General features: G+C 44.2%; 1 protein-coding gene across 2 annotated transcripts in view; it reads left to right on the forward strand.

The window, feature by feature from the left end:
* Positions 1-14,478, forward strand: part of STOM (stomatin) — a 27,184-nt gene extending 12,706 nt beyond the window's left edge. For both annotated transcript variants that reach the window (XM_007451470.1, XM_007451471.1), the window contains 6 exons: positions 1,181-1,284; positions 2,229-2,301; positions 3,334-3,416; positions 6,590-6,793; positions 7,767-7,901; positions 14,287-14,478. In XM_007451470.1, the coding sequence (XP_007451532.1) occupies positions 1,181-1,284; positions 2,229-2,301; positions 3,334-3,416; positions 6,590-6,793; positions 7,767-7,901; positions 14,287-14,478 (791 nt within the window). The remainder of the gene's footprint in view (positions 1-1,180; positions 1,285-2,228; positions 2,302-3,333; positions 3,417-6,589; positions 6,794-7,766; positions 7,902-14,286) is intronic.
* Positions 14,479-22,544: the final 8,066 nt, after the last annotated feature.

A 22,544-nucleotide genomic window follows, 5' to 3' on the forward strand; every position in this document is an offset into this window, starting at 1 on the left:
AGAGCGGTTGCCTTGAGTAGAAGAAATTGGAAGAGGTGAGCAGGGGACTGCCCTCTTGTCCTCGTGGAACTATTTGACTTTTTTAACTTTATGCAAGTTTAACTGATGAAAAATTAAAACTAAAACAGAAAAAGCACAAATGCATAGTGACAGGCTAAAAAAGAAGGTGAAAGAACAATATCTAGAGGGGAGAAACATAGGTGACAAATTTTATTTATGTACTTCGAAAAACGTGCATGCACATAGAAAGAGTTTGGAAGAATATTTATCATCTCTGAATTGAATGATTTTTCCCTTCTTATACTTTTCTAAATTTTTTTGCAGTGGGGCATGTATTATCTTTGTGATCAGACAAAAGCTATTTCAGGGAATTCCCTGGCGGTTCAGTGGTTAGGACTCCACGCTTTCACTGCCAAGGGTGCGGGTTCAATCCCTGGTCGGGGCACTAAGATCCCACAAGCCTCATGGCGCAGCCAAAAAAAAAAGAGAAGGAAAAAAACTATTCCATGTTACAGAAAAGGAAAACTATTAGAAATGTGAGAGGGAAGCTATGTACAAAGATGTTCATTATAGCGTTGTTCATAATAGTAAGAAATCAGAACCAATATGGATGATACATTGTGCATATACCCAGTGAGATATTTTACAGGTATCCTTTTTAAAAAGAGGACCTAAATGAGCTTATATGCGTGTATCATATGATGTTCACCTTTAATTGTGCTGTACCCTCGGCTTAAATTCACTTTGCCCTCCTTCCCCTTTTCATTGGTATTTTCCTTAACCATTACATCCTGCAAGAAGCCCCTCTGACAGCCATCACCATTGCCTACCCACCCCACCCCACCCTACTTTCACCTCCATCCCAACGGTGTGGTGTGAGTTACCCCTATTCTGTGTTTTCAAAATATGCTGAACGGACACTTAGTATTATAATGATCTGTTTGTCTGTCTTGCCTGCTAAACTGTAACCTTCTTGGTAGTTGGGATTGGCTCTTACTTTTATCACTTCACTGCATAATAAAAATTAGGGAAAGTAGCACCTGCACTTCAAGGTTTTTATGAGGATTCTATGGGAAAATACATGGGAAACAGCTGGTGTTCAGTGAATAGCAAGGATGAAGATGATGGGGGAACCATGCTAAGAACAGTGATAAGAGCTGTATGTTTTTGGTTTTCACAGATAGCCCCAGTGCAGGCCTGGGACCTTGTGGATGGATTTTGGTGGCTGTATCATTCTTGTTCACAGTTTTAACTTTCCCGTTGTCAGTATGGATGTGCATAAAGGTAAAGAATATTTCATCAACATCTGGAAAGGGGTCAACTCCTAAGTACATAAGCCCACTGTGTGTGTGTGTGTGTGTGTGTGTGTGTGTGTGTGTGTGTGTGTGTGTAAGAGAGACAGAGAGAGACCATACTGGTCTATAATTCTTAACTCTAGTCACCAATTATCATGGAATCTTAAGACTTCTTTTCAGCCACTGCCCAGTCAGCCCCTCCTGACGATTAAAGTAGGGATCACCATCTAAAATTTTCTGGAGTCAGGGATATGGGGTGGTCCTGTGAGAACAAGTCCTCCAGAGTCAGGATGCTGAGCTGTGACTGCTGGTGCCATTATTTACTGTGTGACCTTTGCCGTGTATAATGTGAGGAAATAGCAACACCTGCCTTATAGGGCTGTTGTGAGGATTAAATGAATTACGTACTTATCACAACACCTGGCACGTGTTAGTAATACATTAATAACGTTAATAATGTCTATAAAGTTATTAATACTGTGATAAATGACTATCATTTTCATATTCCTAAAAAGAGAAAATATGCTCTAAGAATTTTCAGATTATGTTACTATTATAATTTAGGGAATCAGGAGACAAACTATGAGGACTTTAGCGCTTTTTTTTCTGTACTGACAATGCATGAGTAACTGAATAATAATGTTAACAGCTGAGGAGTGTGGATTTGCTTCTGTATACTCTTCTGTACTTTCCAGATTTTATACAATGAGTATCTATTGCTTTTATAATCCATAATAAAAGTAAATAACTTGGTTATTTTGGCAGGGCTAATTAAACATTAACCATGTTACCTATAGCTATTATCTGGATTATAGAGAAGAAAAGAAAATAGAGGCATCTCACTTGTTTAGAGCACAAATATCTATTTTAAAAGCTATGCATATAAATACTTGTACTCCTCATGTTAAATTATTATTTGTGCTTTTAATCTAGATCATAAAAGAATATGAAAGAGCCATCATCTTTAGACTGGGTCGCATCTTACAAGGAGGCGCCAAAGGACCTGGTCAGTACTAGGATTCTGAACTGTTTGCCTGGAGAACGAGATTCGTCCTTTTACTGATGTGATTTCCCTTATGAGGGTCTCTGTTGACTCAGAAGAGAGTTCTCATAGCAGAAGTTGTGCAACAATAGCAGTGCTGCCTACCAGAAATTACCCTTTCCTTCCTGCCTCTCCCCTCCCTTTCCTACTTGAGTTGATAAGTTTATCTTAGGCCAAGAATAGCCACAGCTTTCGAAATTTGAGCATGAAAGTCCCTACTGAAATAAATGCTTTCAGTCATTATTTTTGGCAAACTTCGATTAAGCTCCCACTGAGTTCCAGGCTCTGGGAATTCAACGGAGATGAAAACACAGTCCCTGCCCTCAAGGATCTTACTGCCTGGAGGTGGGACACCAACAAGGAAATAGGTAGTTACAATCCCACGTGATAAGTATTATGGTCAAACAGTCACAGATGGCTGTGGAAACCCAGAGAAGAGTGATGACCCCAACTAGTGGATGCTTTCTGGAGGTGACATCTTGGCAGGAAAGGGTGTGAGGCAGGGGAGAGGTGTTCCCAGCACAGAATATGTGCAGAGCAATGCAGAGGAGAGCATTGTAGGCCCAGGGAACTGCAGGCAGCCCAGCCCAGCCAGAGTGCAGGACGGGAGGAGCCGGTAGTGGCTGAAGAGGTAAGCGGGGTCAAGGTCGTGCAGGACCTTGTACGGCTTGTTCAGGGGTTTGTGTTGGTTCATAGGAGAGAAACTAGAAGGAGTAGAAAGATGACTTGGGAAGTGATTGCGTTGGTCTAAGGGAAAACGAATGGGCGACAGTAACAGTGAAGTAAAGGAGATGCAATCCACAGGTCTTGTGAGGACAGTTAGATGTGGGAAGAAAGCAGCGGGAGTCAAGGATGACGTTCCTGGCTTCTGGCTCATTCACTGAGATGAACTGCTTTCTTTCGGTTTATCAGGTTGATTCTGTTAGAACTGAATGGTGCGGTGAGCTGGTCAGGTGCTGGTGTCTCTCTCTAATCTCGTGTATGTCTCTGTTGCAGGTTTGTTTTTTATTCTGCCGTGCACTGACAGCTTCATCAAAGTGGACATGAGAACTATTTCATTTGATATTCCTCCTCAGGAGGTAAGGTTGTCTTTTGCTGTGAGTAACTGAGCTATCACCGGGGAAGGGGCCTGGCGTTGAGAGGCAGCAGCGGACAGTAGTCAGAGCACAGCTATAGAGGCTGTCTGCCCTCACCATTTTCTGGCTGTGTGACCTTGAGCAAGTTCTTTAACTTTTCTGTGCCTCCGTTTCCTCATCTATAAAATAGAGGTTATAATAACAGGACCTACTTTATACGGTTCTTGTGAGGACTAAATGAGATACTCTATGTAAAGTGCTTAGAGCAGAGGCTGATAGGTAGTAAGTGCTATGAAAGTGCTTGTTACTATTACAAAATGTACTGTCATGTTAATGTAAGTATAATATTACTGTCATCACCGTTGTCATCATTTTTACTACCACACTTCTCCTCTCTGGGTTTCTGATACGATATTCTTCTTACGGTTCTTGACTGTATTCTAAATAAATTGGTTAGAAGCCAAAGAATTAGAAACTGCCCCTTTGGTACTTTAGATAAGCATATAATGTTTTATATTAGTAATTATTTTAGGCTTTTTCAAATTGCTCCACAAATCACAATTGAAACGCACAGCAGAACCCAGAAAGTAGATGGTTGCAGTGAGACAGAAGAATTCCTCCAAACTACAGTGGTGGAGCCAGGACTCAAAGCCAGCCCTTCGGATTCCCTGTGCAGTGCTTTCCCCACAGCTCCATGCTAAGTGCATCCTGCAGCAGCTCCGTCCTGGCCCTCGACGCAGTGATGGCCATCCTGGCACTCGTGTCTAAGGAGTTGTAATAACCGTCGCAGATAGAAAGCCTAAAAACATGATGACGGGAGGGACAGAAGAAAACTGCCAGTGTTTTCTGGCCACAGGCCAGGTACTCAGCAAAGTGGTGGAGGCTTGTCACAAAATCCAGAAACCAGCTCAGGCACTTCCCTGCTGGCACTGAGCCAAGTAGTTAGGGAGGTCAGACTTCATAATCCACACATACGAGGTGAAACCAGAAATCATTTTCACCCACAAGAACAAGACTGAGAGCACTGCTGTATTCTCTGCGTGGAAGATTGACCCTTAGGAGCCCCATTCAGGGTAGCAGGGAATTCTCCTGGCACTTTCCTCTGTGAACATGGCAGGCGTCTGGCAGGGTCACTGTGAGCTTCTGCCTTCCAGCTGCTTTCTAAACACAGAGCGGATTGGAACTTGGCAAGCAGTCCTTTTTCTGATCCCCTGTGAACTTACTGCAAAGGGAGATAAACATTCTGCCTACAATAATCAGTAGATAGAGAGGATGCAACTTTACAAAGCTCCAGCTGCGGCAGAGTCACAGTGGCAAGAACTCATTTAGAAATGATACACATTTTCCCTACGTAGGAAAAGATTAATTTTCACACAAGATGGTAATATACTATGTATCTATTTACAAATCCCCCACTTCTCTTCAAGGTTAGAAGTATTTTTAGGTTACTAAAAAAAAAGGATTACTGTTTTGATGCCTTGCAGAACTAAACTGCTATGTATTATCATTGTTTTTATTACTTTCCACGTACGTAGCTCTTTACACTCTCAAAAGGGCTTCGTTTCCAAACATCTTCTTCTTTGACCTTCAGAGAAATTTGCATAGACTTGGGCTGTATTATTAGCCCCATCTCACAAATGAGGAATCGCTAAGTCAGTCTAAAGGCCTTGCTGGAGGTCACCGAGGGAGGTGCCGGCAGAGCTGAAAGTATAGTTGGGGTCTCACTCCCACTCTTCATCCCTCACTGTATTCCTGGGACCACGTTTCAGTCCCGTTCATCTCTTGTTTACTGACTACCTGCTGTGTGTCAAGCGCTCTGCCAGTGCTAGAGATACAAAGACAAACTGCCCTCAGGAAATTCATAGTCTAACAGAGAAGTGATGATGTAGATAACTCATGTCACTGCAGTGAAGGGGCAAAGGAAAGGGTGTTTAACTCTGCCGAGTGAATCAGGGAAGTTCCATAGAGAAGAGGACACTTGAGCTGTGTCTTAAATGATGAGTAAGGACACTCCAGCCTGAAGCTGTGGGGGAGAGAGAAGGGAGGATGTGCAAGCAGAGGGCCATCTGCAGAAAGGCCTGGGGCATGGAACATGGTGCACGTGGGGACCTGCATGTCATCTAGCATAGAGTGTGTGCAGGAGTGGGGAGGAATGAAGCCAGAGGGCAGATGTCAAAGGGCTTTACACCAAACCAAGGACTTTGCCCTTGAATGTGATAGGAAGCACTGATGCATTGTGTCCTGTTGAGCATTTTTACGTAGCGTGCTGTAAATACACTTCCACCTTGACCTCACCCTACGAAAACAGTTCCGTTCACTTTTTGTTCTAGTAACACTCTGCTACTTACAGTTCATCAAACCTCGGCTCCCTGGTACCTCTGTTCCTTTCACACATTATTCTCTCTGCCCTGAATACTCTTTCACTCTATCCTCAGAAAATGTTTATTTCCTTTTTCAAGACTTAGTTCATGTAACACCTCTGCCACCTAAAACTGTCCATCCTTTGTCCCTTAGAGCTTCCCTTGATTCCTCAACCTCTTTGAAAGTGGTAACCAAGTTTTTTCATACCTTTATCCCTGGAACATAGCACAGTGCCTGCTGCTAACTGCTACTAAGTCTCAGTATTTGTTAAGTGATCGAATGAAGGAATGGAATTAATAAATAAATGAATGTACTTTGTTAAAATTTTATAGACGTAGTTAACATTCTGATGCTTTGCTCTCTTAGTCCCTTTGGGCTGCTGTAACAAACCACCATAGACTATGTGGCTTATAAACAACAGAAGTGTATTGCTCACGGTTCTGGAGGCTGAGAAGTCCAAGATCAAGGCACCAGCAGATTCGGTGTCTGATGAGGGCCTGTTTCCACTGTCTTTTCATTGTGTCCTCACATGGTAGAAGGGGGGAGGGATCTCTTTGGGGCCTCTTTTCTAAGGGCACTAATCCCATTCACGAGGGGTTCACCCTCATGACCTAATCACCTCCCAACGGCCCACCTCCACACACCAACACATTGGGGATTGGGTTTCAACATGGATTTTGGGGTAACACAAACATTTCGTCAATAGCACTTACTAAAGACAGTCAGCTAAGGTGTTCTGTCACATAACATTCCTTACAGTTTTATTAAAGAAAGAGGTGGTTGACAATTGTAAAATTGCTTCCTTTGTGTTGTAGATCCTCACTAAGGATTCAGTGACAATTAGTGTGGACGGCGTAGTCTACTACCGCGTTCAGAACGCTACCCTGGCTGTGGCGAACATCACCAACGCTGACTCAGCAACCCGTCTTTTGGCACAGACGACTCTGAGGAACGTCCTGGGCACCAAGAACCTTTCCCAGATCCTCTCCGACAGGGAAGAAATTGCACACAACATGCAGGTGAGGAGTGCACCAGTGCTGCAACTCACAGAAGTTGGAAAATAAAGCAAAGGGTCAATGGGTGTTTGAGAACTTTTCATCAAGTCAAGTTGGGGAATCACCAGCCTTTTTTTCTTTGTAGAAAAGTTTTCCCAAACTTGATGGAAGGGGATTTTTTTCACATAATTAGCTTATTGGTTAATAACACTCTGATGTGTGCATTGTTTTTTAATTCCCTCCAGTGTGTGTTTTTTTCCCCCAGAATTAGTGTTAACCTTTAGCATAATAGTTCAGAGGCCTTTCTGCAAGATAGCGCAGGTGTGGTTAAAGCCATATTCTGTGCGAGTCCCGTGACTGCCTTTGCAACTCTTACGCTTTCCAGTCTTGCTTACGTAACAGATGACGAATCAAACCTGACTTGTTCAAAAAAGATCAAGTACTATAAATCTGAACTGTTATTATCTGTATAGACTTCACTGTGTGTGAAATCTCTGGTCTTACTAGATGCCCACAACAACCATATGAAATAGAATAGAATGATTTCATTCCTACTGTTGTAAAGGGAGGCTACTGAAGCACAAAGAAATAACGTGGCTCACACAGAGTCACATTGGCTTAGGAGTCTGCTGGCCACCTGTTTTTATAAGTGAAGTTTTATTGGAATACAGCCACACCCATTGATTAATGTACTACCCATGGCTGCTTTTGACTTGCAGGGGTAGGGTTAGTTGCAACAGAGACTGAAAATAAACAATCACTATCTGACCCTTTTAGAAAAAGTTTGCCAGCCCACGTTAGCTTATTAGTAACAGAATCAGGATCCGCTCCCCAGTAACCCAGCCTCCTACTTCAGCCTCCCTGCCTACATGGATAACTGATCTCTCTGCAACCCTCCCCCTGTGCCTTACCCGCTCTAAATCCCAATGAACAGAGCTACCTTAGGCCACTGGGCAGGGGCTGAACATTTCTAGCTTGCCTTCTCTCTTCCTAACAGACTACTCTTGATGATGCCACTGATGACTGGGGAATAAAGGTGGAACGTGTGGAAATTAAGGATGTGAAGCTCCCTGTGCAGCTCCAGAGAGCCATGGCTGCTGAAGCAGAGGCATCCCGGGAGGCCCGAGCCAAGGTAACCTTTTTTTTTTTTGTAGCCCGTTTGTTTTTCCTGTTGAGTTTTCTTTTTTAATTACACAAAGTAAAACGTGTTTGTTGTAAAAAAAAATTGAAACGATCCTGAGGTAGTGAAGATGAAGGCTCTCCCCGTCACTTTAAATTTCCCCCAGAAGCCAGCACGCTTAACAGCTTAGTGTACATACTTGAAGATTTCCATTTGGGGTTTATTTGACTAGGTTGTTAGTCTACTGGCTTGTTTGCTTTAGAAAAGTGGGATCATACAACACATAACTGTTCTTCACCTTGCTTTTCTCACTTAACAGTATCTCCTGGGAATAGCAGTACCCAGAGATCTACCTCGTTCTAACTGCGCATCCCATACATTATTCTCCCAGTCCCCTATTAAGGACACATTAACAGTTCTGACTTCAGAGCAGATGGGCAATCTCATCAGTTTGCTTACCATTCATTCCTTCCTTATTTTTGTCTTGTTTCATTCTCTGTCTTTTCCCAGGTTCTTCTTTCTTCTTACTGTTTCCTCTTCCTTTCTCTCCTCTTCTCTTTTTTTCACTTCTCTTTCTTTGATGTCTGCTTTTCTTCCCCCCTCTCTTTTTTTTTTTTTTTTTTTTTTTGCGGTATGCGGGCCTCTCACTGCTGTGGCCTCTCCCGTTGCGGAGCGCAGGCTCAGCGGCCATGGCTCACGGGCCCAGCCGCTCCGCGGCATGTGAGATCTTCCCGGACCGGGCTATGAACCCGTGTCCCCTGCATCGGCAGGCAGACTCTCAACCACTGCACCACCAGGGAAGCCCTCCCCGCCTCTTTTTTTAAATCATTATCCCGGCCTCTGTCTTAACCCTACATGGGTACACGACCCCCATGGCAGGTGCTGAGGGAATATTTGTGAGCCTGGAAAAGAGGATCTATTGAGATGATAGTGCATAAGGGATATCTCACCAAACCCAAGGGTAGGAAGTAGAGTCAAGCCTCACCAGAATTGGAGCCAGAGACCAGAAGGCAGCCTCAGGGGAGGCAGGCATTCCATATCCTGGGCCACGTCTCGCTGCACAGCTGGAGGGGGAGAATGTCTGACTCCCAAGTGCACGTCTCCCCAGTTGAACACTGAAGGAGACACACCAGCCCCGATTCCAGATTCACAGCAGAGTGATTCTTTTCAGTCCAACTTCGCTCAAAGATCCTAATAAGGTCCCACAGCCCCTTACCTATGAATGGGTGGAGGAAGAGGGGTAGTTTTCATGGGAGTGGTTTGTGGATGTGACAGATCTACCAGGATACCAGGAGCGAACCAATTTGTTGCCGTTAGAAAACAGTAGTAGCTGGTGATAATTGGCTAACCGCAGAACCCTGCCCTTCCGTTAGGATGCCCTGTAAGCCACAGATTGGTTACTATAATTTTTTAGCCAGCACCAAATAGAATAGTAGCTCATTTGACACACTGCATCCAGAATTTTCTACTAACCAGGATTTTTAGATTTTCCCAATGTATTCATTGATGCTTGTGATGACACTACAACACCCTCAAGTACTTTCTCTCCAAACCATCATATTTTCTTTAGAAGATTAAATTACATTTGTGTTAATGATATTAAATAGGCCCCACTATAATTTAGTTATTTGGAAGATTAGGAATCGCTTTTACCTAGAATATGTCATTAACCAAAAGCCCCATTTCCAAACCATATTGAATAATAGAATTTATCATACATAGAATACGTAGAGTATCGGAGCCTGAAGGGTCCTTAGGGATTATCTTCTGAAGGTGACAAATACCTGGCCCAGAGGCTGCCACTCCACCCTCAGGCTCCCAGGCCAGTAATTAACCACAGCACTGTTTTCCCCTGAGCTTGACTTGACCTTAGAACAGTGCTGAAACACTCCAGGTAACAACCTGCAACTGCTTGGAATTGGCCCTAAACATGAAACTTATTTGCCATCTCACTCTTTAGATGAAAACATCAAAGCCCAAAAAAGTTATGTGTTTCCCTGAAAAGCACACAGTTGATTAGTGACCATGGAGATTAGAATTTCTTCTGCTCCTCACTGCCTCCTCTGGGACTTTCCGGGACAGACCGAGTCTCTTCTACCAGCATTCTCACCAGTTAAGAAAGAGAGCTCCTGACTTCCCTTTCTAACAATAAGAAGAGATAGAGGAAGCCGGTTAGAATTCTGAATTACTGTTTTCTCACTTGGGTGAGGCTGTCTTTAAGGTTGCGGTTAACACGCAGAATCACAATGAGCCTCATCCTTCCATAAGGTACAGTAACCCCACAACAGCCATAAGGCCCTGTATTCAAGTTCTCAGGGAAATAGGGGTCACCGTTTCTTCAACAAATAAATTGCAGAGGAAAAGGGTGGAAGAGTCTATAGATGAAGAGACTTCAGAGAAAAATTCCTCAAGTTAATTGGCCGTCAGGGAAATGCAAATGCAAGTCACAAGCAGATGCCACACTAACCATCCACCAGAATGGCTTAAAAAAAAGAAAAAAGAAAGCAAAAGATCCAAGTGTGGGTGAGGGAGGAGGTTTTGTTGGTGAAAATATAGATCGGTACAGCCGCTCTGGAAAACCGTCTGTCTGTATGTATCTGCGAGGAATGTACATGTTTGTTTACCAAAGGGCACATGCTGGAGTGTTCACTCCAGTACTCCAGCAGCACTTTGTAATTACCCCCGACTGGCAACTACCCACATATCCCTTGCTAGCTGGATGGATAAATAAACATGGTTGATTCATATGAAGGTGTACTGCACAGCAAAGAGAATGAACATTGTAAGTGCTCACAAGCGTAATTGTGAGAAGAAAGGTCACAAAAGAGGACAGATTCTCCTGAACGTGTTATGATACGTTAGGGGGACCTCTTTTTAAAGTTTTCAGACCAACTCTTAATGACCGGAAATGGAATGTCTTCCGTGCTTGCAAATTCTCCCTTATTTCCTTTTTCACGGTTCTCAGAAAAGTGCCTGGCATGTGCTTTCGGGCTCCTATCTCTGAGGCTACTCATCTAATAATTGAGAGGGTGGGGTGCAAGAATGCAGGTCACCTTTCTTGGCGCTTCCCTCAGAGCAGCCCCCCTGGGCCACAGGAGGAGACAACAGGACCGCCCACGTACCTGAAAATGCCAGCTTTCGACATGACGGTCTGTAAAGATGAAGTGCCGATCGACAGGGGACTACTGCACTTTTTGCAGAAGGTGCACACACCCATGGGTAGCTTGCGTTGCTTCCTAACATCCTACCCACAGTGCCCGCTTGGCCTGTATTAGACACAGCCTGTGGTATTGTGTTCACCCCTTGGGCAGCCCACTCAGAGTAGCTTTTCTATTAACAAAATGTGAGACAGCCGGATGGGTCTGGCTTCCCAGCCAAGAGACGGTGTATTGATTGGTAGTGGGAGATGAGCTATCTTTGCAGTTGGTCCATGTCCAGACAGAAAAAAGGACCTAACTGGGCATCTGAGATGACATGGAAAGAAAATCAGAGCCTGCCATTCTCGTGGCAGGGTCGGCTTGTGCGTTCTCTCCAGCGTCTGCCTGGGAGGACAGTTCCCGGATTCCCTTTTAGTATGGCTGGCAGTGGCCCCTTCTCACACATCTAGTAGGGCATAATGGTTTGCCTTGATAAATTAAGGTTTTTATCCTCTAATATCTTACTAATCTCCCAGTAAGTATCCCCTGTCTCACCAGATGCACCGCAATCCAGGAACCTGGACTCAGCCTCTGTGCCCCTCTGGTCCCGTCCCAGTCTGCCCCACACTGTTGAGTCTCCCTCCTGAGCAGCGCCCCAGTCTGTTTCCTCCTCCATCCCCACTGCCGGTGACTGGCACCAAATCACTCTGAAAGCTCTCCCTCTCCGTCTTTTCTCTTACTGATGCTCAGACATCTGTCGGAGTGTTTGCTCAAACTAGATCTGATGAGGGTTCCCATCGCCTCCGGGATGAAGATGAACACCCGAGCTTGTGCTGCCCTTCCTACCCCGCCCCATTCCCCCCCTCCCACCTTCCCACCTTGTCCCGTTCATCTCCCACCTTCCCACCTTGCCTCATTCATCCCCTACCTTCCCTTCTTCCCCACAGTGCTCATCCCCTTACAGGGTCCTGGAATACACCAGCTTTTTTGCACCTCAGTACCTTTTCACGTGTTCTGCCTGCAGTATTCTTTCTCATCTTAATCCAGACAGCAAGGCTTTCGTCCTGTAATGTTCAGCTTCTTCTGTAACCTCACCACTTCACCTTCTGCGAAAATTGCTTTCCTCTCAGTGCCGGCATTTGTACATGTCTCTGTCAGCATTTGTCACACTGGAATGAAATGATCTGCTTCCAGTCTGTCTCCCCTACTTGGCCAGGAGCTGAGGGAGGCGGGGGAGTTGCCCTCTATCCCTAGCCCCTCACAGGGCTTGGCACCTGGGAGGCCCCCAGTGTTTACTGTATACGTCAATGAAATTGTACTGGTCATAAGACTATTGCTTTCAATTCTGATATTCACAGCAGTGTTAAGAACCATTAATATTTTGAGATCCCTGTGAGAACAACCTAACTACCCTTTAGTCTTGAGGATTATGGTATCTTTACACCTCTTCTCCTAGGGTTACGAATTAGAAGTAACTGCCTTGATTTGGCTTCTGAATCTTTTAGGAATTAGGGCATAAGTGGATCCAAAAATTAGGTCTTGACTTGGCGCTTGCCCTTCCTACATAATTAGCCTCCGTTTATACACTCAACATATAATAGACCTTCTCTGTCTTCCTCACAATGGTCCCATGAGGTAGGTGCTATCCCATTTTAAGAATAAGAAACTGAGGCTCAGAATGTTAAATACAGTAAGTCCCCTACATACGAACCTTCAAGTTACGTACCTTCCAGTTGCGAACTTTCAAAGATGCAAACGTGAGTTAGTGCGTGTCCAGTCACATAAGTTAGTTCACGTGTCTGGGTTACATTGTCGTGTGCGTGCATCCTCTGCAAGTGGTTGTGCTTTTGTGTACTTTACATACTGTATAGAGTACAGTCGTGCAGTGTCTTTATTTCAAGCCCAGGATGTCTGGAAGCAAGGCTGGAAGCAGCGGTATACAGCCGATTGTGTTAGTTGGGTACCTAGGCTAACTTTGTTGCACTTAACGAACAAATTGGACTTACGAACATGCTCTCAGAGCGGAACTCGTTCGTTTGTGGGGGACTTACTGTAACCTTTCTGAGGACACTCAGCTAGGAAGGGTTAGGTTTGCAATTTGAGCTTAAGACCATCCAGACTCCAACGCCCCTGCCGTCCCCACCACTCCAGTGATCTTCAAACTTTCTGCTCATGTAACCCCTCAAAGAATTTAGAAAAACTCTACGTCCCAGCTCACATTTTAAATAGACATGTAACATTTTTCATTTTGAATGTATATACTTGTCAAGCATATAAGGTCCTGGCATGTTTTAAATATTGACATTTTGAAATGAAACTGTTAACATCATTCTTTTAAATGTATCCAGTGAAATTTCGATAACGTAATGATTTCATCCTCTGTTTTATAGAATGATGAAAGAGTAAGTTCTTTTAGCAATTAGGAATTTTTCATTTTTTCTTTTTCTCCTTGAACTTATATTTCCATTCCACCTCCCCCACAGAGTCTTTTCCTAATATAATGTATTTTGTCATGAATTATTTTCTCATCCTTCTGGAACACATTTAGTATATAAGTTAAAATATTTTAAAAATTTCTCTGACTACAAGCAAGGGTCTCAATGAGATGAATGAGGAATGAATTCATGTCTTTGTAGATGGCTGTTACTTATTGCTAGAATAAGACAAGATTCAGCATCAATTCTACTTTTCATTTTTACAGGTATAAGGAGTAAGAAACCTTATTTATATAAATAAGTAGATGGAATTGGAAGGTTTTTTTTAAGTAACTTTATACAATTCTTAGCACTCCCTCTGAATTTACATGCTAAAAAATCCTACAGTGATCTTTCATCAAAAAATATTTTTAATTATCCATCTGCTTGCAGTACAATAAGGTCCTCTTCCCTTTCTTTGAAATCAAAGAATTGGAAATCCATCTGACTTGCAAAAGGCTTTGTATCCAGTCACTGGGGTCATTCACTTTCTCAGCCCCTACACAGTCAGTATTCTGAATTGTCCCCTTGTTTGGTGCCCTAGAAATGGGAGAAAGGCAATAAATAGTAAAAGAGGGTGTCTTGACCTCAGGCACATATTCACGCAAATCAGTTACAGGAAAAAGAACATACAGGAACTGAGTCTGGAAATTGATTTCCTTAGAATTATTTTGGCTGACTCTCAGGAAGGCTTTGTGTACCACCTGAGCTAGATGTACCCCAGTCTGAACTGCTCAACACCCGCCATGTTCTCTGGTTTGACTTCTCCTTGCCACTGTTCTGTAGGTCATTGCAGCTGAGGGAGAAATGAATGCATCCAGGGCTCTGAAAGAAGCCTCCATGGTCATCACCGAATCTCCTGCCGCCCTTCAGCTCCGGTACCTTCAGACACTGACCACCATTGCTGCTGAGAAAAACTCGACAATCGTCTTCCCTCTGCCCATAGATATGCTGCAAGGCATCATGAGGGCAAAATAGTGAGCCATGTAGGCCGATGCAGAGATGAGCTCTTCACTCCTAAGGATGAAGTGGGGACCACACCAGCCTCTAACCCATAAGGAGGGAATAGGGTGGGAACCTTGACTTTCCTCCCTCCCTTCCTTTTTCCGTATGTTGAGTGTGATGTTCTTAGAACGTGTAGTGCTCCTAGCCACAGACGAAGGTTGTTAGCTTGTAAATACTACGTGAGAGCGATGATTTATGTAAGGTAATCTCTCACTCTAAAATACTTAAAAGTTCGTATTTTTAGATTGTTATGCGATAGGTTAAATCCATCTTCTTTCGAATCTCATTGAGTCATTCTGTGCCCTCTGTCAGCAGCCAGGCCAAAAGTAGGAGGGCAGACTATCATCCCAACCTGACACCCTGGCTGGACAAATGTTTTGCAGAGAACAGTGACCTCGGGCTACAGCCAGCTTCTCTGGGCCACATGTGCCTTACTTCCGGGGAGTCTCAGCTAAGGAAGTTTCCCTAACATCAGTTTACCTTCTAAACTCAAACTGCCCCACCCACACCCCCGATGCAGCAAAATAATCCTTACTTAAGGGTAGACATGTCCTTGCCAGTACCTGTTAGCACTGGAGAAAAAGGGGAAGACCAAGGAAAATGATTACCCTAACCCTTGAAAGACTTCTAAATCCATTGCTGTAGACGTCCTTTTAAAATAACGTGGGTGGTTTGTTTTTTTAACTTCTTTGAGCCCCTTTATGAGTAAATGATTCCTCTGTGGTCTTTCAAACCAGCTAAATACTTGTCACAAAAGTGCTTTTTTTCTCACTTTTGCCTATTTTCATATATCAGGTTCTAAATAGTTTTGATTTTTTTAAATAAAATTTTCTCTAAGTTCTATAAACCATTGTTTATATACCCATTTGAATAGCTTAAGGGACTAATACTTTAAAAAAATAGGTCTTCAGAAAACCATTATATTTTACTGTCTGCATGCTATCGACTCATGTACACTGTGAGCTATCTTGGTTACCATTCATTAAGTAGTAGAAGGAATTCATAGTCTCTCGGGCACACAATATCCAAGGAGCTTGGGAAGATGCTCTCAAGCTTAGCATATCTTTATAGGTATAGATCCTTTTTATTTCCCTGGTGATTTTTTTTTCTGTCGTATATGGTGATGTTGAAGGAGGAAGTGGTCAGCCCTTCTGAACCACCACTGCTGTAATATTAAGAAGCATCTTCCGTTTCACAAATGCCTGTGAAGCCAAGTAGCCTGGCATTCTTCTGTTGGTCTGGAAAGCCGCCTGGTGACATTTGTACCACTTCCTCCTTGAAGCTCTGAGTTCACCTAGAAAAGTCTAAGAATAGCAGCTTCCTTACCCAAAGCTGCCCTTCGTATCTGTCCTTAGCTGGGTCACTCTGTCAAATCCCAGCCTATGAGAGTCCCCTCCCAACAGCCCATTTCTAAGGTTATTTTACAAAACCTTGAACCACCGTGGATCCAGGTGCCTGGTTGAGTTCATTAGATATACAATATACAGAGCATTTTGGCTTGGAACTCAAGCTACATTTATATTTTGAATTTTTAAATAATGATTTTGTCTCTTTTGTGAGGTGGCTCACCCTCGACCACTGAGGACCAGGAGACAACCACATATCCTGGCGGAAAATCTCTTGTCAGACATAGAGGTTCAGTGCTTTCTGTTCCTTGAGCCTATCTCCAGATACCAAACAACCTTCACTCTTCTGCCTTGTGGATTCGTAGTCCAAAAGGTTGGAATTAAATTGCCTGGGAGGGAGGAGGCATAGAAGGAGCTCTAGGCTGGCAGTGTTAGTACGAGAGTTTTTTCCAGGTGGCCTCCCTTTCCAATGCTGTACAAAATAAAGTGTGCACTTTTACTAATTTTCTTTGGGTGAGAGAAGTTTTCTTTGGGTGAGTCTGGTTCTGCCTGCATTTAGCGTATGTGGATTTCGTTTTTCAGAAGCAGCACATCAGTTCCTCCAGTCCTGGACTAGCCGCTTTGGCTTCTGTGTGCTTTTCCTGGGCCAGAGGAGGAGGAGAGGCCGTGGTCCATCTGCCGTCTCTCATGTCTTGGCTCCCTCTGGTGCACCTGCCTGCAGTTTCACTAGGGAGTTTGCGATCGCTGAATCCTTGGCTGGGCTCATTTCCCTTTGCCTTAATCCAGACAGGACAGGACCTCACTTCTTGCTGTCACCCAGCTAATCACACTGGCATACCCCCTACTTAAAAAGAAAAATAGGGCTTCCCTGGTGGCGCAGTGGTTGAGAGTCCGCCTGCCGATGTGGGGGACATGGGTTCGTGGCCCGGTCCGGGAGGATCCCACGTGCCGCGGAGCGGCTAGGCCCCGTGAGCCATGGCCGCTGAGCCTGCACGTCCGGAGCCTGTGCTCCGCAACGGGAGAGGCAACAGCAGTGAGAGCCCTGCGTACCGCAAAAAAAAAAAAGAAAGAAATGATAGAAAACTAATGGGTGTTACCTGCCACATTCAACCTTCAAAGAACCATCTTGAATTAATGGCTACTGCTTGTGGAGCACTAGGTACCTGGCCCTGTGCTCGAATACTTATACATACATTCTATCATTTTATCTTCAAAACAACTTGATGAGGGACTTCCCTGGCGGTCCAGTGATTAAGGCTTTGTCTTCCAATGCAAGGGGTGCAGATTCATTCCCTGGTCAGGGAGCTAAGAGCCCACATACCTCGGGGCCAAAAAACCAAAACATAAAACAGAAGTAATATTGTAACAAATTCAATAAAGACTTTAAAAATGGTCCACATCAAAAAAAAAAAACTTGAAAAAAAAAAAAGGACTTCCCTGGTAGCACAGTGGTTAAGAATCTGCCTGCCAATGCCGGGGACACGGGTTCGAGCCCTGGTCCGGGAAGACCCCACATGCTGTGGAGAAACTGAGCCCGTGCGCCACAGGTACTGAGTCTGCCCTCTAGAGCCCACGAGCCACAACTACTGAGCCCGCATGCCACAACTACTGAAGCCCACGCGCCTACAGCCCATCCTCCGCAACAAAAGAAACCACCGAGATGAGAAGACCGCGCACCGCAACGAAGAGTAGCCCCCGCTCGCCACAACTAGAGAAAGCCCGCGCGCAGCAACGAAGACCCAATGCAGCCAAATAAATTAAAATGTTCATTAAAAAAAACAAACAGCTTTATGAGACACATTTTTAGCCATTTTATTGATGACGACGCTGGGGCTCAAAGGTTAAAAGTTACCCAAAATCACATGTGTAGTGAGGAGCTGACTCGGGATTTGAACATGGATCTAACGCCAAAGACTCCTAAGTTGTCTGAATGTATCCTGGCGAGGCAGTGTCTGCCTCCTCCGCTTTCACATACACACCACCACGCACAGTCTTCTTATATGTAGATCCCTTTTCAAGACTGTCAAGGTTCATTTGACTAGTGAAGCTTTGCATTCATACCCAAGCAGGCCTTAAACTCTTGTTTTGGACCATCAGAGCTAGGCTTCGGTCCAAATGAAGTAAGTAGATTGGGTGTTGGTAACCACAACATTGTTAGAACACACTGGCCTGAGTGGGAGGAAACCAGGGTTCCATGGATCTTTGAAGTTTCGTGGCCTTTTAAACTATATTATCTCTGCGAGCTTCACCTCGCTGGGCTTCACAAGGTTACTAGCTAGTAAATGGTGAATCACCTGTTTCCAAACTTCTTTTTAGCAGCAACCCCCTTTTTTCTTTTTCCAAAGGAAACTATAAAGTAAAAGATTTAAAATGCCTCTTAACAGGATAAATTCTTAAGTTCACATTTATAACATTTACTTAATGTCAATCGATGAGGCTGTTTTGAAAAAAATTATTAATCAGAGTTACAAAAGGCAATTACAGCCTTAAATTAGGCTCTACATTCAATTTCTCCATTTTGTATCAAGTGTTTGTGATATTTGTTACCACTTTAAAAACGGAATTTGAATCAAACATTTGTAAAATCACTGAAGCACCTCATAGAATTGTACAGATCCCAGTTTTTTGGTTTTTTTTGTTTTTTAATAAATTTATTTATTTATTTTTGGCTGTGTTGGGTCTTCGTTTCTGTGTGAGGGCTTTCTCTAGTTGCGGAGAGCGCGGGTCTCTGTTCATCACAGTGCGCGGGCCTCTCACTGTCGCGGCCTCTCTTGTGGAGCACAGTCTCCAGACGCGCAGGCTCAGTAGTTGTGGCTCACAGGCCTAGTTGCTCCGTGGCATGTGGGGTCTTCGCAGACCAGGGCTGGAACCCGTGTCCCCTGCATTGGCAGGCGGACTCTCAACCACTTGCGCCACCAGATCCCAGTTTTAAAATCACTGCTCTTGATGCTTTTCCCACTACACCATTGAACGTGTAAGGTGACCTCAGATAGGTCATACTCCTTTCTGAGCCTCATTTTCCTCACCTGTAAAATAAGAAGTTGAGTTCCACCTGTTTGGGTCTCAGACCTTTAGAGAAAGTGTTGGAAGCTATAAGCACACATTTGTACACAACTTTAAGAGATGCACTGACCCCACCACCATGCCTGTCCAAAGACTCGAGAACCATTGGACTAGATAGATGATCTTTAAGATCTTTCCTAATTTCAGCAGGTCTGGGCTCAGATCAGGCTGGGATTTGCCTAAAGGAGTCACACTTGCGAACAGGATGCAGCCCTTTTCAATCCACCCTATAGCCAGAGTTTGTTGACAAAGGAAATTGAAACAACTAACAGATTTCAGGAAGCTCTAGAAACTTAGTAACCATAATGGAGGCTGGGAATCTTCCCACAAAGATTCTGGAAAAAGAACCCAAAAAACAAAACAAAAAAACAGGCTAGAAATTAAGCCCTCTGAAAATTACTAGACATCATAAAACTGTAAGGAACCATTACTGTTATTATTTTTAGCATCTGACTCCAAAAAAGTCTCCCACAAAACGGCTGTCTACCCAGTGTCCATTTACCCCTTTCCTCCTTCCTAGGAGCCATGACTTTAGGTTTCTCCCCATGAGAGCTCTTATCTCAGGGAAAGAGGAATCCAATCCCAGCTCCTGTCATGAATTTTACTGGCCTATTGATAATTCTATCCCCCAGCCCATGATTTGGTCAGGAATGGTCATGTAACCCCATACGGGCTCTTGAGATCTGAGGAGAGGTTTTCTATGGACTGGGGGATAGTTCCTCCTCCCTTTTCTGGGAGAACTTCTCGAAACAATCCTTTATCTTTTCCTTTGGGCATTGCCATGCATGGGTGTGACAGACAGGACGCCTACAGGTATTTTACTACCAGATCGAGAGTGGCAGAGCCAAGAGAATCAACAAGAAACCCAGACAGACCCAATGTCAACCAAGATGGCCCCCTAAACTCTGCACTGCCATTTATGAGAGCACATAAGTGTGCTTATGGTTTAATTTGATTTGAGTTGGTTTTCCACTGCTTACAGCCAAAAATATCCTATCTGATCCACAGTGTAGTGGGTCTTTACCTCCATGGTTATGTACTAAGTCCTGCTGTGGACTAGGCTCTTTGGTTTTGCCAAATAATAATAATAACATTTTTACCATTTTTGAGCATTTACTATGTGCCAGGTATTGTATTAAGCATAATCTCATAAAAGTCTCAGTTGGGTAGGCTCTGTTCTTATTCCCATTTTGCAGCTAAGGAAGCTACAAAGAACTGAAGTAAGATCACACTGCTGATTAGTGGTGTAGCTAGAATTCAAACCCAGGTCTGACTTCAAAGCCCCACTTTCAACCCCTATATTGTACCACCTCCAGTTAGGTACTATATGAACACAATATTACCATTTTGCAGGTGGGGAAGCTGAGGCTCACAGAAATTTTCTGTCCTATCCAAGTGCCTTGCACACGGCCTGGCATAAATATATATCTGTTGAACTGAATTGTCCAAGATAGGATTCAGGATCCAAGCCCAGACCAACCTCTTTCCAAGAGACGCCCCCTGGGCACCTGTCATGGCATTTCACAATGACTTCTCCATTGTAGACGATGGAATCCAATGTCTCTCAAAAACCGTTAGGAAGAGAAAAATATGTGATAATGTTCCTGACTCATTATTTTGTGTTTGAGAGAAAAAAATATGGAGTCCAAGCAACTCCATTGCCTCAGACAACTTCCTTTCTCAGAGTAGGCAGACCTCTCTCTCTGAAGCCACAGACACTAATAAACCGAAATTGGCCAATAAACTGCCTTGAATGCCAATAAATGGAAATGAAGAATGCATGGCAGGTTCACCTGCCTTTGACCTTCCATAGAGAGCTGGCTGTCTAGACAAGCCTCCACCTTCCTCTAGTGAAGGCCCTACAAGCTCTAGGTGGTAAAGGCTGCCTTTGTTCCAGAACTTTGCATTTGTCAAGTTGATAGCTTTGACCGTGAAAGTGGCCCTTTGGAGTAGAGGTAGGCATTACAAAATCAAGTTCAAACCCCTCAGCGTGGCATTTGAGGCCCTCTGTGAACTCTCTGCTTCCCCACCTTCTGCTCCAGCCCCCTGGGCTGCTGTCTGTCCCTGAGTACAACATTCTCCCTCAAAGCTCCATCTTTGTATAGCTCCATACCCTGCCTGAGATGACCTGACTCCTGACCACCCCATGCTTCACTTGGAAAATTCCTTCCCCACTACTCTCGTCACTTCTGCGATGAATCAGACTCTATTGAGGTAGGGCCCCTAGGGAATTTACGGTTTTAAAAACTCCCTGGGCAATCAGGGTGATCAGCCAGCTTTGGAAACAGCAGTGTAAACACACACACACCCCCGTCCCACCACATAAACCCTCACACTGGTTTCTGTTCTTCCGCGGTCCTATGAACGGGAGTTTCCCCTCTGTCAGTTGATGGGGATAGGTGGGAGAGAAGCATAGAACAAAAAAGGGGAAAATGCGGAGACAAAAGACCAGAAGGATAGAGGGGAGGGAAGGGGATCTGTCTCCCAGCAGTTCCTTGGACTGGTTTGGGATCTCCATGGAGAAAAGATTTAGAGACATAAGTTCATGGAGACGTCTAAGAGGAACTTCGTGACAAACGGAGCATCAGCAAAGAGTCAGGGTCTGGGGGACCAAGTGGGGCACAGAGGAGGTCCCTCTTCCACACCCCAAAGGCTGCAAATTTCGGGAGCATCCAGGAGCACCTCATGTCAGCAGAAACACTCGTGGGAACCAGAGGAAGCGAGGAAGATGCAGGCAGATGTTACAGGGTGTGGTAAGTTGCCCACGTTCTACTACAGGGAATGTAAGTGACTCAGGGGTCCGACAGTGCTCCAAGGCCAGGCCTCCCAATGACTGAGTGTAGTGGGGAGATAAGGCACACCCCATCCCTGGGAGACCTTCACATCCTTTGTCGGCTGATTTGACTTGGGCTCCAGAACATTTTAAATCAAACAAATATTTGTACACCAAGGTTCACAGCAGCATTATTCACAATAGCCAAAAGGTGGAAATGACCTGAGTGTCCATCAGTGGATGAATGGATAAATAAAATGTGGCATATACACACAATGGAATATTATTCAGCCACAAAAAGGAATGTAATTTTTACATGTGCTGTAAAATGTATGAATTTTGAAAACATTATGCTGAGTGAAATAAGGCAGACAGAGGACAAATGCATGATTCCACTTATATGAGGTACCTAGAATAGGCAAATTCATGAAGACAGAAAGTGGAATAAAGGTTGCCAGGGGCAGAGGGGAGGGGGGAATAGGAGTTATTGTTTAATGGGCACAGAGTTTATGTTGGAGATTATGAAAAAGGTTTGGGTATAGACAGTGGGGACGGCTACATAACATTGTAAATGTATTTAGTGCCACTGAACTGTACATTTACAAATGGTCAAAGTGATAAAATACTAAGTTATGTATAGTTTACTACAATAAAAAATAATAACAAAAATGGGACTCTACCTTTAAATTTTTTTTTTTTTTTACTTTGGCTCAAGGACTCCCCAAAAGCTTTGCTGAAGCTTGCTGGACTGCACGGCCATCTAAGATGCATCCACCCAACCCCTCTTCCTCCCTCCTTCACTTGGGGTCAGACTTGCATCTCAGTCTGATGGCTCTCCAGCCTCTTGGTTCCCTCCC

This window comes from Lipotes vexillifer, unplaced genomic scaffold (assembly GCF_000442215.2).
Source record: "Lipotes vexillifer unplaced genomic scaffold, Lipotes_vexillifer_v1.1 scaffold588, whole genome shotgun sequence".
In the NCBI taxonomy this organism is placed as follows: domain Eukaryota; kingdom Metazoa; phylum Chordata; class Mammalia; order Artiodactyla; family Lipotidae; genus Lipotes; species Lipotes vexillifer.